The sequence below is a fragment of the Tyto alba genome, unplaced genomic scaffold (genome assembly GCF_018691265.1).
Source record: "Tyto alba isolate M040663 unplaced genomic scaffold, T.alba_DEE_v4.0 Super-Scaffold_20000042, whole genome shotgun sequence".
In the NCBI taxonomy this organism is placed as follows: Eukaryota; Metazoa; Chordata; class Aves; order Strigiformes; family Tytonidae; genus Tyto; species Tyto alba.
The window spans coordinates 1,721,549-1,737,901 of NW_024881293.1; the positions used below are offsets into that span (position 1 = coordinate 1,721,549).

General features: G+C 52.6%; 1 protein-coding gene across 1 annotated transcript; it reads right to left on the reverse strand.

Annotated features, from left to right (window-relative positions):
• Positions 1 to 232: 232 nt before the first annotated feature.
• On the reverse strand, positions 233 to 8,412 carry RCC2 (regulator of chromosome condensation 2). Its single transcript, XM_042794399.1, has 11 exons — positions 8,082 to 8,412; positions 6,125 to 6,268; positions 5,836 to 5,967; positions 5,645 to 5,733; positions 5,096 to 5,210; positions 4,667 to 4,833; positions 3,387 to 3,567; positions 3,179 to 3,284; positions 2,977 to 3,049; positions 2,759 to 2,836; positions 233 to 1,805 (listed from the first exon to the last, which is right to left on the reverse strand). The coding sequence occupies exons 1-11, from the start codon at positions 8,266 to 8,268 to the stop codon at positions 1,701 to 1,703; spliced, it is 1,377 nt and encodes a 458-aa protein (XP_042650333.1). The 5' UTR covers positions 8,269 to 8,412; the 3' UTR covers positions 233 to 1,700.
• Between the last annotated feature and the right edge of the window lie 7,941 nt (positions 8,413 to 16,353).

Genomic DNA, 16,353 nt, shown 5'->3' on the forward strand with positions numbered 1-16,353 from the left:
CGTGTTTGCACCCGGCCTGCGAAACGTGAAGGGGAAATATTGATGCTCTGGGCTGGAGGATGCTGGCAGCAGCAGGATGGTGCCCTCTCATGGCTGTGGGTTTGCTTTTGGAGATGCTGGGCGTGCATCACTTGGAGGAAAAAGCATCCCCTGCACCCATTCCGTTAGTTAAATGAATTACATTTAAATTAAAAAATTAAATAGGGGTGGATAAAGCAAGAGGAGCGAGGGGGGTACACAATGACGTTGTTTATTTAAACATTTACTCCAAGAATTATAAAAAAAAAAAAAACAAAACAAAAAAACAAACCATGAAGACAATTACAGCACTAACCCAGGACGCTCTCTGCTACAGGACGAGTTGTTCCGAGATCCTTGTGGTTTAAGATTATTTTCTTCCTCGAGCCTCCTCCTTCTCCCGCCCGCAGCTGGGAAGGGGCGGCCGAAGGGGCAGAAGTTCAATCAGGCTAAAAATATTTTGCTGGCGGGCAGGATGAACCAAAATTATGCTTTTTTTTTGAGGGGTAAAAGTGGGTTTTTGGTGATTTTTCCTCCCCCTCTTTTACTGGGGTTGTGGCATCCGCTCGTACCGCAACCCTCAAAAAACAAATATTGCTAAAAAAGCGGAATATTTGACTTTTCGCCCCACTGCTCTCCCCGTCCTGGATATTTTATCTCTAACACACCCCCCAAAAACCCCAAAATAAACCCCAACCCCAACACAAATGAAAAAACCCCCTTTTTTTTTACTGCAAAACTCCCCAAACGGGCGCGACTGTGGCAAACGCCGCCCCCGAGCACCCAGCGCGACCCCTCAGGGAGAGAGGAAAGGACTTAAAATATTAAAAATTCAAAATAAACCCCTACAAATTCAAAAATCAAAAGGATTACAAAAAAAAAAAAATCACCCTCGGGTTGCGTGGAGGCAGAGCTGTGCTCTGCTCGAAAAGGCACCTCGTTTCTCCAGCACAGTGCACAGCGGCGTAGGAAGGACTTTGGGCTGATACCAGGTGGAAAATAATTAATAATAATTAAAACAAATTAAGAATAATTCCAAGAAAAAGCTTACGCGATGCTTTAGGGCTCCCCTCTTCATACCTGAGATCTCCCTGGGGTGGGCGAGGGCTGGGATAGCGGGGAGGGGAGCCCCAAAATGATGCTGGGGAGGGGGTTTGGCCCTTGGGGGGATGTGGGATGACATCCATATCCTGAATCCCGCCGGGAAAAGGGATGCTGGAGGGGCGGGGGAACCCCCAGAATGATAGCACCCGAAGTGGGGGAAAAACGCCAAAGAAATGGGAATATTGGGGGCGGGGGGACGGACTAAAAAAAAAAAAAAAAAAAAACCAAAGAGGTGTTTTGCAGCTGCTTTTCAGGTCCCCAAATTTACCCCGAGCCTGCAGCTGGGGGTATTTGTAGCTGGGAAAAGGGGAAATAAAAAAAAAAAGTGATGCAGAAAAATACAAATAAAATTAATTAAAAAAATACACACCCCCACAGCCCCCCCTCAAAAGAAGCCTCTAAAAGATCCTGCTATGGTTGGGAACTCAAAAAGCCGTGGAAGGGGGGAGGGCAATAAACCCCCCGCCCTCGAGGCTTTGGAAATGGGAGAACAGGTAGTTAAAACCACGGCTGGCTTGGAAAAGCGGCGTTTCGGGGGGATCCCGGCGGTGGGGGGGGGCGGGGGGGGGGGCAGCCCCTCAGATGGTGCGGGGGTTGTACTCGGGCAGCTTGCGGAGCTTCTCTTTTTCGGCGTCGGTCTCGTCGCGGGCGATCACCAGCGAGTGGGCATAGCCCATGGCCACCTGGGAGGAGGGCAGAGCGGGGAAACTGAGGCACGGGGCCACGCGCCTCGTCCCCCCGCTGATTTTTTCCCCCCACCCGATTTTATCCAGGACCATGTTTGAGCAGCCCACGAGTGTGATGAGTTGTGTACAGCCTCAGCCGCTGTATTTATTTAAAGAGGGGGGCCCATGTGCCCCCCCCTCCAGCACCCCACGGGTGTGATGAGTTGTGTACTGCCTCAGTCACTGCATTTATTTAAAGAGGGGGGCCCATGTGCCCCCCCCTCCAGCATCCCATGGCTGTGATGAGTTGTGTACTGCCTTAGCCGCTGTATTTATTTAGAGGGGGGCCCATGTGCCCCCCCCTCCAGCACCCCACGGGTGTGATGAGTTGTGCACTGCCTCAGCTGCTGTATTTATTTAAAGAGGGGGCCCATGTGCCCCCCCCTCCAGCACCCCATGGGTGTGATGAGTTGTGTACTGCCTCAGCCGCTGCATTTATTTAAAGAGGGGGCCCATGTGTCCCCCCCTCCAGCACCCCATGGGTGTGATGAGTTGTGTACTGCCTCAGCCGCTGCATGCATTTATTTAAAGAAGGGGCCCATGTGTGTCCCCCCCCCAGCACCCAATGGGTGTGATGAGTTGTGCACTGCCTCAGCCCCTGTATTTATTTAAAGAGGGGGCCCATGTGCCCCCCCTCCAGCACCCCATGGCTGTGATGAGTTGTGCACTGCCTCAGCCGCTGTATTTATTTAAAGAGGTGGCCCATGTGCCCCCCCCACCAGCACCCCATGGGTGTGATGAGTTGTGCACTGCCTCAGCTGCTGTATTTATTTAAAGAGGGGGCCCATGTGCGCCCCCCTCCAGCACCCCATGGGTGTGATAAGTTGCGTATAGCATCAGCTGCAGCATTTATTTAAGGGGGGGTCCACGCGCCCTCCCTCCAGCATCCTCCAGCGCCTTCCCCCACTCACCTGCTCCGTGTAGATCCCATCCAGGGTCTTCACCTCTTGGGCAGCCGTCGAGGATTTGGGCTTGTGGTCCCCGTAGCCCTGCCAAGTGCATCCCACGGAGAGGGGGGGAAAATCAGTGGGGTGGGGTGGGAAGCAGCTGGTCGCTCCCGCTAGCAGCTGGCGGGGGGGGGATTTGGGGTGTCAGGGCGTTGGGGGGGTCCCCGGTAAATCCTTCTTACCAGTTCCCCAAAGGTGGGTGAGGGACCCCAGCTGATGGTGCTCTCATCCGCTGCCACGATGATGCTGCTTTTCCTGCAGCGGGGTGCAAGGCAGCGTGACCCTGTGCCCCCCCAAACCACCCTGCAGGTGGCTGCACCCCAAAAAAATAGGAAATTGGGTTGGTTTTTTTTTTGCTAGGGGTAAACGGGGGCTTGGACTTACCCACAGGCCAGGCTGCGGATTTTCCAGCCGCAGAGGTCCTGCACGGCTTTGGGGTACATGGTGGATTCCCGGGAGGTGTTGGTGGCACCCCAAAAAAACAAACCGCCTGCAAACCCCGACATCACCCATCAAGCTACGGCACGCCCCGAGCCTCCCCGAAGCACCCCAAAGAACGATGGATTTGCTTTAAAAAAGCCGAAATCCTGACCTGTTTCGCTGACGGCGAAGGAGCACGTGTAGCCGGCGTAGATCTGCACCGCCCCGCGCCCCGGGAAGTCGAAGAGCTTCACCAGCCGAGGCACCATCTCGTCCTTCTGCTCGGCGTGGCCCAGCCGCCCGTAACCCCCAAATCCCCAGGAGAAAACGCGCTTCTGCGAGTCCAGGACGAGCTGGAGGGCGGAGAAATGTCCCCCCCCACAGCCATGAGCTGCTGAGACCCGAGCAGCTCAGTGCAGGGGAAGCTGCAGCAGCCACAATCAATGGCATCGATTGCAGTGCGTATTGCAAATGCTGAATGCACCCTGCAAATATTTATCCTTAAATCCACACTGCAATTCTTTAGCCTTAAATGCACCCTGCAAATATTTATCCTTAAATCCACACTGCAATTCTTTAGCCTTAAATGCACCCTGCAAATTTTTATCCTTAGATGCCTGCTTCAAATCTCAACCCTTAAATGCAGGCTGCAAATCTTTAAATGCACACTGCAAGTATTTATCCTTAAACACACACTGCAAATATTTATCCTGATGTGCACACTGCAAATCTCTATTCTAAACTGCATGCTGCAAATCTCGATCCCTAAACGCACGCTGCAAGTATTTATCCTCATATGCACACTGCAAACCTCTATCCTAGAATGAATACTGCAAATCTTGATCCTTAAATGCACGCTGCAACTATTTATCCTTATATCCACACTGCAAATATCTATACTTAAAGGCATGCTGCAAAATTTTCTCCTTAAATGCATGCTACAAAACTCAACCCTCAAATGCACACTGAAAGTACTTCTCCTTACACGCACGCTGCGGATTTCAATCCTTAAATGCACACTGCAAATCTCTATAGTTAAAAGCATGCGGCAAAACTTCATCCTTAAAACACACGCTGCAAATCTCTATCCTTAAATGCATACTGCAAATATTTATCCTTAGACACACGCCGCAGATCTTGATCCTTAAATGCACCCTGCAAATCTTTATTCTCCCATGCATGCAGCAAACCTCTACCCTTAAACGCAGCCTGCAAACATTTATCCCTACACGCGCCCTGCAAACCTCTATTCTATAAACTGCATGCTGCAAATCCCGACCCCTAAACGCACGCTGCAAGTATTTATCCTCACAGGCACACTGCACGCCTCCATCCTGGAGTGCACACTGCAAATCTCCATCCCCAAAGGAACGCTCCGGCGAGCGCTGACCCCTGGGTGCACGCTGCACCTCCGCACCGACGGGCGCACGCCGCGCACGCCGCCGCGCGTACCGTGTGGTTGGCCCCGCACGCCACGTCCCGCACCACCACGTTGGGGACGGGCAGGATCTGCCCATCTTTGGTCTTCTCGATGAAGATGGCCACGCGGCGCGGCACCAGCTCGCAGTCGTACTCTATCCGCTGCGCCCGGGCGATGAATTTCCCATCCGAATTGTGCCCTGCGGATGAGCACCGGCATGAAAACGGGGTGTCCCCCCTCCCCGCACCCCACTTCCAAGCCAGCTGCAGAAACCCCCTCTCCTCTTGCAAACCCCTTTTTACTCACCACCCTCACCCCACTATTTTTCCTGGAGGCAAAGGCGAGGGATGCTTCGGTTGTCCAGATGAGGGAAACCGAAGCAGGGACCTTTTTCCCCTCCCCCCCCCCAACGCCATAAAAGCTCAAAATTTTAGCAAATCACCCCAAAATAGCAACCGTACCCAGCTGCCCGTACTCGGGGCACCCAAAGGAGTAGAGGTTTCCTTTGCAATCCATGATCATACTGAATTCGGCCCCGCAGGCCAGTTTGGTGATGGGCTGCCCGTTGTACATGATCTGTGGGAGAAGAGGAAAAAGGGGTGAGGAAAAAAACCCAAAACCCTAAAAAATAAAAAAAAACAAAACAAACAAACAAAAAAACCAACCCCCCCCAAAAAACAAAATAAAAAAAAAAAAAAATAAAATAATTAAAAAAAAAACCCCAAACAACAACAACAAACAAACAAACAAACAAAAATAACAAAAAAAACCAAGGGAAAAGGCAAAAAGCTGAATCCCGCAGGGGAAACCCCCAAATCCGGGGTTTTCTTTCAAATTCCTCTTTGCATTTATTTGCACGGAAGCTGCAAATGAAGCAGCATCCCTAAGAGGCTCTTGTGTCCTCGAGGGGTTTGCGTTCTGCTAGGGATTTTTCTCCGCGAGAAATCCCCAAATCTGCTGGTTTTTCACCTACAAAATGTGAGGGGGAGCACGGAAAGGAGTGTTGATACCTGCGTAGGGCTGGGCACGGCGTCCGTCTGGTTCCCCAGCCCCAACTGCCCCATTTTGTTCTCCCCGAAGGCGAACACCGAGCCGCTCTCTGCAACGCCAAAAAAAAAAAAAAAAAAAAAAAAGGTGTTTGGAGGCCAAATGAGCCCCTTTCAGCCAATTTGCCCTAAAAGTGCGTTTTTCCCCCCAGTACCTGTCAGCGCCAGGGTGTGGTTACGGCCGCAGGCTGCCAGCACGATGGCTTCGCCCCCCAGCACCTCGATGAGCTTCGGGGCTTCCACCCGCTTCGTGTCCCCGTGGCCCAGCTGCCCTTTTTCATTGCGGCCTAGCCAAAAATCGCCATTTTTTGGCAGCAAAACGGGAGGACGAAGCCTCCCGGCACCACGGGGTGTGGTATTGTGGTGGTGTTTTTTTTTTTTAATTTTATTTTATTTTATTTTTTTTTGTTTTGGGGGGGGTTCCCCCCGCCTCTCCCCGCTCACCCCAACTCCAGAGCTTGCCCTCGGCGGTGATGAGCAGGCTGTGAGCAGCGCAGGGGCCCGAAACCACGCTCCGCACCCGAATTCCTGAGAGACACCCGTACCTGTGCGGCCCCCACAAGTTCTGGCCCAGATTCCGATACGCAACTGCATCAGCAACAAAGAGGGGACACACAAAAAAAAAAAAAAAAAAAAAAAAAAGCAATATTAATTAAACTATAAATGCAGAAAAAAAAATTAATTCAATATAAAAGCATAAAAAGGAAGCAGCGCCGTTATTTTGCTTGGCAGATCCAGCGCACCCCAAGTTCTGGTCCAGATTGTGCCGTGCAGCTCTAACTGCCCCCCCCCAGTTAATAACTATAAAAAAAATTAATTAAATATAAATGCATTAAAAAGAAATATAAAAAAGTAATTGAATATAAACACATAAAAAGTTAAGCAGTGATGTTATTTTGCTCTGCAGGAGACCCAGCGCGTCCCAAATTCTGGCCCAGATTACGCTATACAACTCTAAAAAACCGAGCCTCCAAAAAGATTAATTAATAAAAATAGTAAATAAATATAAACACATAAAAATAAGCAGAAAATGTAATGAAATATAAATGCATAAAAAATAAGCAACGCATTTATTTTGTTTTGCAGGAGAACCACCACACCCCAAATTCTGGCCCAGATTACGCTATGCAACTGCAACTCCCCCCCAATTAATTAATAAAAATAATAATTACATAAATGCATAAAACATAAGCAGAAAAAAAATAATGAAATATAAATGCATAAAAAATAAGCAGCGTATTTATTTTGCTTTGCAGGAGATCCATCGCACCATTCTGGACCAGATTATGCTATGGGACTGTAAAAAAAAAATTAATGAATAAAAATAATAATAAAATATAAATGCATTAAAAATAAGCAGAAAAAATAGCGAAATATAAAGGCATAAAAAATAAGCAACACATTTATTTTGCTTTGCAGGAGACCCAGCGCACCCCAAGTTCTGGCCCAGATCACACTATGCAGCTGTAAAAAATCCCTTTAAAAATACTGATTAATAAAAATAGTAATTAAATATAAATGCATAAAAATAAGCAATGCAGTCATTTTGCTTTGAAGGAGATCCAGCATGCCCCACACCCCAAGTTCTGGCCCAGATTACAATATGCAAAGGTAGAAGAAACCCCTCCAAAAAGATTAATTAATTTTAAAAATTAATTAAGTCGGTATGCATAAAAATAAGGAGAATAAAATTAATTAAAATCCAAACACATAAAAATAAGCAGCTCATTTATTTTGCTTTGCAGGAGATCTGGTACACCCCAAGTTCTGGCCCAGATTACAATATTCACTTTAAAAATAAAAACAACCCACCCCTAAATAACAATTAATAAAAAAACTAATGAAAGGCATAAAAAATAAGCAGATGAAAAGTTTGACTATAAATGCATAAAAAATAAGCAGCATGTTTGTTTTGCTTTGCAGGAGATCCAGCACACCCCAAATTCTGGCTCTGATTATGCTATGGGACTCTAAAAAAAATCCTCCAAAACCATTAATGAATAAAAATAATAATAAAATATAAATGCATTAAAAATTAACAGGAAAAAAAGCAATGCCTTTATTTAGCTTTCCAGGAGACCCACTGCACCCCGTACCCCAAGTTCTGGCCCAGATTACGATATGCAGCTGTAACCCCCCTCAATATTAATTAATTAAATATAAAGGCATCCAAATAAGCAGAAAAAACGAACTAAATAGAAATGCATAAAAAATAAAAAATAAGCAGCGTGGTTATTTTGCTTTGCAGGAGACCCAGCGCACCCCCTGCATCCCACATTACGACTGTAACTGGTTTATAAAAAAAAAAAAAACCCCAAAATATTAATTCAATAAAAATGAAATAGAAATGCATGAAAGTAAGAAAAAAAAAAACAAATAATTGAGCTCCAAGTGCCCTCACCCTGCTGCTTAGGCACTTCTTTGCGGCCGATCAGGTCCCAGTTGGTGGCTCCGAAGATGAGGAGCTGCCCCCGGCACCGGGAGCCCTCCAGCCTCTGCGGGGACCCCGACACCGTCAGCGACCCGGGGGACACTGGGGACCCGAGGGACATCGGGGACACCGGGGACATGGGGGGTGTGAGGGACATGGGGGGTGTGAGGGACGCTAGGGACAGCAGGGACACGGGGGACACCAGGGACACCGGGGTACGAGGGACACAGGGGACATTGGGGACACCAGGAATGCGGGGGACATCGGGGCGTGAGGGACACGGGGGACATGGGGAACATGGGGGACATTGGGGATGTGAGGGACATCAGGGGGACACCAGGGACATGGGGGACACAGTGAATGTGGGGGACACAGGGGACATTGGGGGGATATTGGGGGACACTGGGGATGTGAGGGACATCAGGGGACGCCAGGGACATGGAGGGGGGACATCAGGGGATACTGGGGGACACTGGAGATGTGAGGGGCACCAGGGGACACCAGGGACATGGGGGACACAGGGGACACAGTGAATGTGGGGGACACAGGGGACATTGGGGGGATATTGGGGGACACTGGGGACATGAGGGACACAGGGGATGTGGGGGGACATGAGGGATGTGAGAGACATGGGGGACACAGGGAATATTGGGGACACAGGACATCAGGGATGTGGGGGACATGGGGGGGACAGGGAATATCAGGGACACGGGGGATGGGGGGCACACAGGGGACATCAGGGACGTGGGGGGGGGACATTTTGCAGTGTCACCCCACTGAAGCCCCCGTGCACCCCAAAAGGCCCTGAAGCCAAGCGCTCCCCTGTTTTTTAGCATCCCCTTGCAATGCAAAAAAAAGGGTTGGAAAAAGGGGGGGTGGGCTGTGCTTTTGGGTCCCCCCCCAAATGCATCAGCGCTTGCAAGAAGTCAGAGGGGTCATCAGATAACGGGGGGAAGGGGGTGCAGTGGGGGTATAATTTGGGGGTACAAGTGAGGGGGGGGCTAGGGGCATGGGGTGCATTTAGGGGCCTGCAGTGAAGCACTGCAGTATTGGGGTGCACTGAGGGGTAATATAGGGGTGCAACGAGGAGGGGCGTCAGGGGGTGCGCTGGGGGTGCAATGATGGGGTGTATTGGGGGTGCTGGGGGGGCATTAATGGGGTGCGTTAAGGGGTACAGTAAGGCAGGAATTAAAGGGGTGCGTTCAGGGGTGCAATGGGGGGGGTGATGTGGGGGTTCAGTGAGGGATGTAACTGGGGGTGCACTGCGGGCTGCAATATGGGGGGGGCAACGGGGGCTGTGTTAGTGGGTGCAATGTGGGGGTGCAGTGTGGGGGGGTACACTGTGGGGTGCAATCAGGGGGTGCAACAGGGGGCTAGAATGAGGGGGTGCAATGGGGGGGTACAGTGCAGGGTGTGCAATGGGGGGGGCTGCTTTAGGGGGTGCTAGGAGGGGTGCAATGGGGAGGTACAAAAGGGGTACAATGGGGGGTGTGCAACGGGGGGGTTACAAAGGGGGTGGGCAATGGGGGGGTTACAAAGGGGGTGGGCAATGGGGGGGTTACAAAGGGGGTGGGCAATAAGGGGGGTACAGAGGGGGTGGGCAATAAGGGGGTACGAAGGGGGTGGGTAATGGGGGGGTTACAAAGGGGGTAGGCAATAAGGGGGGGGTACGAAGGGGGTGGGCAATGGGGGGGTTACAAAGGGGGTGGGCAATAAGGGGGGGGTACGAAGGGGGTGGGCAATGGGGGGGTTACAAAGGGGGTGGGCAACGGGGGGGGTACGAAGGGGGTGGGCAATGGGGGGGTTACAAAGGGGGTGGGCAATGGGGGGGTTACAAAGGGGGTGGGCAACGGGGGGGCTGCCTTGGGGGGTGCGGGGAGGGGCGCAATGGGGGGGGGGGGGGGGGTTGCCCTCCCGCCTCCCCGCTCACGATGCGCTCCTTGCTGTGCTCGGGCTCGCAGATCACGACGCTCTGTCCCCTCGCCGCCGCTCCTCCTCCTCCTCCTCCTCCTCCTCCACCGGCCCCTCCGCTCCCGGCTCCCCCGGGCCTGCCGGGCCTCCTCCCTCCGGGGCTGCCGTCCCGCGGCCGCCGCTCCCGGGGCGCATCTTCATCGCTGCTCCCTCCGCTGCTCCCTCCTCCTCCTCCTCCTCCTCCTCCTCCTCCTCCGCCGCCGCCGCCGCGCTCCGGCCGCGGCCGCCGCCTCCCTCCCGCCGCCGCCGGCCCGGGCCGCCGCCTCCCTCCCGCCACCGCCGCCGCCGCCGCCGCCCCGTTGCCCGGAGCCGCTTCCCAGGGCGGCCCCGCCGCTTTCCGCCGGGGCATGGCGCCTGGGGACAGGGACACGCCGCCGTCACCCGCCCGCCGCCGGCCCGGCCCCCACCCCCCCACCCCCCCCGGACACAAAAGCATGGGGGGGGGGGGGGGGGGGGGGGGGGGGGGGAGGGGGTGGTGGAGAGCGGGGGGATCACACACACCCCACACCCCCCCCCGGCCCTAAGGGCGGTGGGAGACAGTTAAAAGTTTAAGGGGGGGGGGGAAAGGGACGATTTGTAAAGGGGGGGGGGGGGTGTGTTTGCGAAAGTGGGGGTGCAAAGGGATATTTTGTAAAGGGGGGGGGTGCGGAAGTGGGGTTGCAAAGGGGGGTGGGGGGTTTGCAAAAGGACAGTTTGTAAAAGGGAGGCGCGACGGGGAGGTGTGTGCAAAAGTGGGGGTGCAAAGGGGGGGCGGTGCGAAGGGACATTTTGTAAAGGGGGGGGTGTGCGAAAGCGGGGGTGCAAAGGAGGGGGGTTGCAAAAGGGCAGTTTGTAAAAGGGGGGTGCAAAAGTGGGGGGTCGCAAAGGGGGGCGGTGAGAAGGGATATTTTGTAAAGGGGGGGGGTGCAAAAGTGGGGGTGCAAAGGGGGGGGTTGCAAAAGGGCAGTTTGTAAAAGGGGGGTGCAAAGGAGGGGGTGCAAAGGGAGGGGGTTGCAAAAGGACAGTTTGTAAAAGGGGGGGCAAAAGTGGTCGCAAAGGGGGGGCTGCAAAGGAGGGGTGCAAAAGGACAGTTTGTAAAAGGGGGGTGGAAAGGGGGGGTCGGAAAGAGGGGGGTGCAGAGGGGGGGGTGCAAAAGGACAGCGTGTAAAAGGGGGATGCAAAGAGTGGGTGCGAAAGTGGGGTTGCAAGGGGAGGGGGGCAAAGGGGGGGGTTGCAGAAGGGCGATTTGTAAAAGGGGGGTACAAAGGGGCGGTGCAAAGGGGGGTTGTAAAAGTGGAGTTGCAAAGGGGGGGGTTGCAAAAGGGGGGTGCAAAAGGACAATTTGTAAAGGGGGGTTTGCAAAAGTGGGGGCGCAAAGGGAAGGTTCAAAGGGACAATTTGTAAAGGGAGGGTGCAAAGGGACGGTTTGCAAAGGAGGATTGCAAAAGGGGGGGCGCAAAGGGAGGGGTGGAAAGGGGGGAGTTGCAGAGGGGGTTGCAAAAGTGGGGGTGCAAAGGGACGGTTTGCAAATGAAGGGTTGTAAAAGTGGGGGTGCAAAAGTGGCCTTGCAGCGGGACAGTTTGCAAAGGCGGGGGGGGGACACAAAAACAGGGTTGCAAAGGGGGGGTGAAAAGGGACGATTTTCAGGGGGGTGCGCGGGTGGTTGCAAAGGCGGGGGCGCAAAGAGGTTTGGGGAAGGGGGAGGTTGCGGGGGGGGGGTTTTGGAAAGGGTCGATTTGCGGGGAGGGATTACAAAAGGGGAGTTTGTGGGGGGGTGCACGAGGGGGTTACAAAGAGTCTATTTGCAAAGTGGGGGGGTTGCAAAGGGGCGATTCGCAGAGGGGGGGTACAAACGAGGGGGGTATAAAGAGGGTTTCAGGGGGGAGGGGAGTTTCGGGGAGGGGTTGTAAAAGGCCGATTCGCAAAGGGGGGGGGGGGGGGGTTGCGGAAGGGGAATCACAAACCGGGGGGGCTGCACGGCAAGAAAGCGACCCGGAGACAAAAAGCCCTCCCCCCCCGTTTCCCCCTCCCCCAAGGGAAGTGGGGGGAGCTGCGCACCGGGGGGGGTACCGGCTCCCCCCTTCCCCCCCCCCGCACCCCCACACCTGCTCTCGGGGGGGGCCCCGCTTGTGCTCCTGCTGCTTCTGGCCTTTTTTATTTGCTTGTTTGTTGGGGGGGGGGGGGGGGGGGGGCGGCTTTTTTTTTTTTTTTTTGCTGGGGGAGAATGATATTTTGGGGGGGGTTGTGCAAAATAAATCCCAGCCTCCTGCGCGGTTGAGGCCGCCCCCCCCCCCCCCCGGCTCCATCCCTCTCCCTCCGTTTGCCCCCCCCCCCCATTTTTTTTTTTAATTTCCCCTTTATTATTGCTGCTGAACAATGGGATCTCTGTCTGGCCCCATTAAACCACGTGGATCCGCCTGCCTGCCTTTTTTTTTTTTTTTTTTTTTTTTTTTTAAGGCTTTTTAAGCCCCCCCCATCCCCTTACCCCTCCTCCTCCTCCCCCCCCCAACTCCCTGCCCCCCCCCCCCAATCCCCCCCAATTGCAAACCTGATTTTAGGGCGAAGGGTGCAGCATAAAGAAAGCAACAACTCGGGGCCTTTGCAATATTTTTGGTGGTGTTTCCTGTTGCAGAAAAAAGGAGGTAATTTTTTTTTTTTTTTTCCCTTTCCTCCCTTAGCGCCCACCCACCAGATGCACTTAAAATGTAAATATGAGCCGCCAGAACAAATGCTACAATACAAAACAGAAACACATGTATGGGCAGGAAAGGGGAAAAAAAAAAAAAAAATCATCTTGCTTTGGAGAGGAAGAGGCTGCAAAGTCCAGCTCTGCACACACAGCTCCATCTTTAGGACAGGAAGACTTGGGGAGGGTGAGAGCAAAGAAATAGTGCAAAGGGATTCCCCTTCTGCAGCAGCAAAGACGCACGTGGTCCCCTTCTTGCTAAGGGATTTTTTTTTTTTTTTTGTAAAGAAAAATGCACACCTTATTGCAAAGGATAATAATTATTTGCAAGAGCAAAATGCACTTGCTCCCCTAATTGCAAAGGTTTGGGTTTTTTTCTCCAATAAATAAATGCATGTATTGCCTTTATTGCAAAGTGGTTTTCCCCCCAAGAAATAAATGCACATACTGCCTTTATTGCGTAGAGTTTTTGCAAAAGGAAGGCACACTCCTTTGCCTTACTGCAAAGCAAGACTTTTGTGGGAGCAAAGGTACACTCCCCTCCTTTCAAAGCAAATTTTGTTGCAGAAGGAAGACACACTCTATCCAAAAAAAAAGCTTTTTTTTTTTTTCCAGTGGGGAAGATGCCCTCGCTCTCATTGCAGATTTTTTTACCAGAGGAAGATTCCCTTTATTGCAAAGAGAGATTTTGCAGGAGGGGAAGACACGTGCGTTGCCCCAACCCTGCTTAGCAGCTTCACTTTTTGCTGTCCCTGTGCCATCCTGTCCAGGCACACCGGGATAGGATGCGTTTGCAGTTTGTGATGCATTTGCAGATTGTGGTGCACTTGCAGTCTGGGGACCTGGGCCCAATGCTGGCGGGCACCGTTTGCAAAAACACTGCAAAATGCCAAGCCACTGGCAAACCCCTGGCGTTAGTGAGGAAAAATAGTCTTTTTGGTGGTGTAAGGGGAATAAGAAAATCGATCTGTTACTTACTGAATCATCCATGAAGCATCTTGGCACAGGGACCTCCCGTCCCGCCGATGCTCCGGCAAGATTTGGGAGACCAAAGGTTGGATGGAGGAAAATACGGCGCGATGCGCTCCCCTGGGAAGGAGGGAAAGAGGCACCGCGGCCTCAAACCATCAGCACCAAAAAAAAAAAAAAAGCCGGTGCAACGCTGGGGTTTTAAAAGGGCTTTTGCTGCGGAGGAATAATTTGGCTGTGACGATTCCCCTCGCTGCCGGGATGGGTTTCGGCGTGCAGCCCGAGCGCCCGGGCCAAATTCCCCTCCCATTTACCTGCTTGCCCCAATCAACGGCAGATTTTTCCCATAAAATTTGGGGTATTTTGGGCACTGTTCTGCAGCTGCTCACACTAATTCTGATAAAAATGAAAAATTAAAGCATCGCTTCCAGGAGTGGGGGGGGGGGGGGGAATTGGTTTTTTGGGGGTTTTCCATGGTACCGATAGCAACATGATGTCATGAAAACACTGCCAGCACTGGAACCTGGCTGGTTGGTCCTAAAAATGTATTTTTTTTTTCCCCTCAGAATGCCTGCTGGGTTATACAGAGTGGATGGGAAGATTCGGAGGCGATCTCAGCAGGTTGCGTCAGGCCGTGGGTTAAACTGGTTTTTCCTGGGATAAGGAAAAACTGGTCTTACCTGTTAATTCCTAAGGGTGTCTGGGATGGGGAGAGACTCGCCTTGGATAACCTTGGCCTTGCTTGGCCTTCCCCAGTCTGGGATCTGGCCACCGGGTTTGCATCCCCGGCCGATGATCTCTGGGGTATCCCTGGGGATGGGGATATTTGGGATGTTGGAAAAGGGGGTTTAGAGCAAGACCCTCTGCAAAAATCTCCCTGTCCCAGGGAGGGGGTGGCTTGGGTGCAGCGTGGGAATGGGTGCTGGGGGCATTTGCATGCCCTGCCTGCAGCAGGGAGCAAAAACCGGCTGGTGCATCCGGCAGGAGATTTGCTGCGATAAATGCAAGGCCCTTTTCATGCTCTTTTTGCAGCCCGGTTGCACCGCTGGAGTTTTTAAGTTGCTGATGCTCTGAGAGGTGATTTATCCTCTGGGTGGAAGGGTACATTGAATTTTCCCAGGCATTTAGTACAAGCGAGTGGGGAATTTAAGGTCTGGCTTGCCCCTGACCAGCGCGACATTGCAGACAGATGGAGTCGCAGGAGGGTTTTGCTGCTCTGCTGGGAATCGCACGGCCAGGAGATGTGGAAGAGGCAAGGGATGAGCTAAAAACATGAATGCATGCTTTGGAAGCTTGCATCCACATGCCTTGCAAGCTTGCACGCTTGCTGCGGGCGGCTTTGTGCACCTCGGAGGGTTTTGGTCAGGACACCAATAAGCAAGACCAGCCCTGTTGCTCTCTTGCATCCTTGCACCACCCACCACGAGGTTTGGCATCCTCAACCGGGGTTTCTAGCAATGCCGTGATGCCACGGACAGCAGCTTTTGGTGCCTCCCTGCAAGATTTTTCCCAAAAAACTGCCGGAGAAGTCAGGAAAGCTCTTGGAGAAGGTGTCCTGAAGCCTCCCCTGGGAGGATGCCAGCAGAGGGCATCCCCGGCCTGGCTCCATCACCCTCATTACATAGATCTCTATTTTCACATGAAATGGTTGTATTTAGATAAGCACTCTCCCTTCACGCACATCACTTCTACCCTGTATCGTTTAGAAGCACACAACGCACTTCTACAGGTATTTAAACACTGAGTATTTAAAGTTCCTTGAAAAAGTCTCTGTTCACGCCCGTAAAAAAACACGTTGAGTTCCTGCTACTTTACATATTGTAAAGCTTCATGGGGAGGGGTTTTAATTTTTTGCTAAGGCAGGGTTTTGCTTGGGATTTGCATTTTAAATCCTGGCGTCGGTGGCTTTTGCAGGGGGTGGTGCAGGATGAGGCCAGCTGGGCTCAATCAGCATCACTAGGAGAGAAGGAGGGGCTGCTTATTTAAGGGCTGAGCCTGGGTGCAAGTCATTTGCTTGCTTGAATATCCAGTGGGTCCTTTCCTGGAGGGTCGAAGGTCTGGATCCTTGATGTAAAAAAAATCCCTCTGGCAGGGTTAAGTCGCCGTGACCACGGGTGGGTGACCCCCATGCTGCATCCTTGATCTTTTGTGGGTGAATAAAACCATGTTGCTGTAGTCGATGGACCTTTTTTTTGGCTAAATGGAGGTAGCCCTGCATGCAAGCAGGAGGTGCATGAAATTGTGTCCAAGCAAGGAGCTGAAATAGCATCCTCAACCCTTGCAGGTGTTTGCAATCCTGCTGCAAAAATGCAGCTCTGCACCCTTCAAGGGGGGTTTGAGGGGGTCCTGGCTGGTTGCTGCAGCCAGGAGCCCCCGTGGCTTGCAGAGGAAAGGGTCTATGTGGTGATATTTTATCTTTAATTCATTTTATTTCTTTTTGGGGGTTGTTTCAGCTCCCAGCACCCCAGGGTGTGTCCCAGCCCTGCTGACGCCGGCACCCAGCCCCAGCTGAGTCAGTGCCACCGGCACGCTGGGCACCACGCCGGTGGCACCACGCCGGTGGCACCACGCCGGCCAGCCACGAGCGAGAAAACCCCTTGTTGCTCCTACTTTTGCTGAGCTCAGGGTGAGTTTTTT

What these genes read in the sequence shown, in the direction of transcription:
- RCC2 (XM_042794399.1), bottom strand. Translation starts at nt 8,268, where the DNA reads ATGTCCCTCACACCCCCCATGTCCCCGGTGTCCCCGATGTCCCTCGGG. An exon ending in GGGCAAGCTCTGGAGTTGGG is followed by an intron (nt 5,968 to 6,124) that starts GTGAGCGGGGAG and finishes ATTTTTGGCTAG; the next exon opens with GCCGCAATGAAAAAGGGCAG. An exon ending in ATGGGATCTACACGGAGCAG is followed by an intron (nt 1,806 to 2,758) that starts GTGAGTGGGGGA and finishes CCCTCCTCCCAG; the next exon opens with GTGGCCATGGGCTATGCCCA.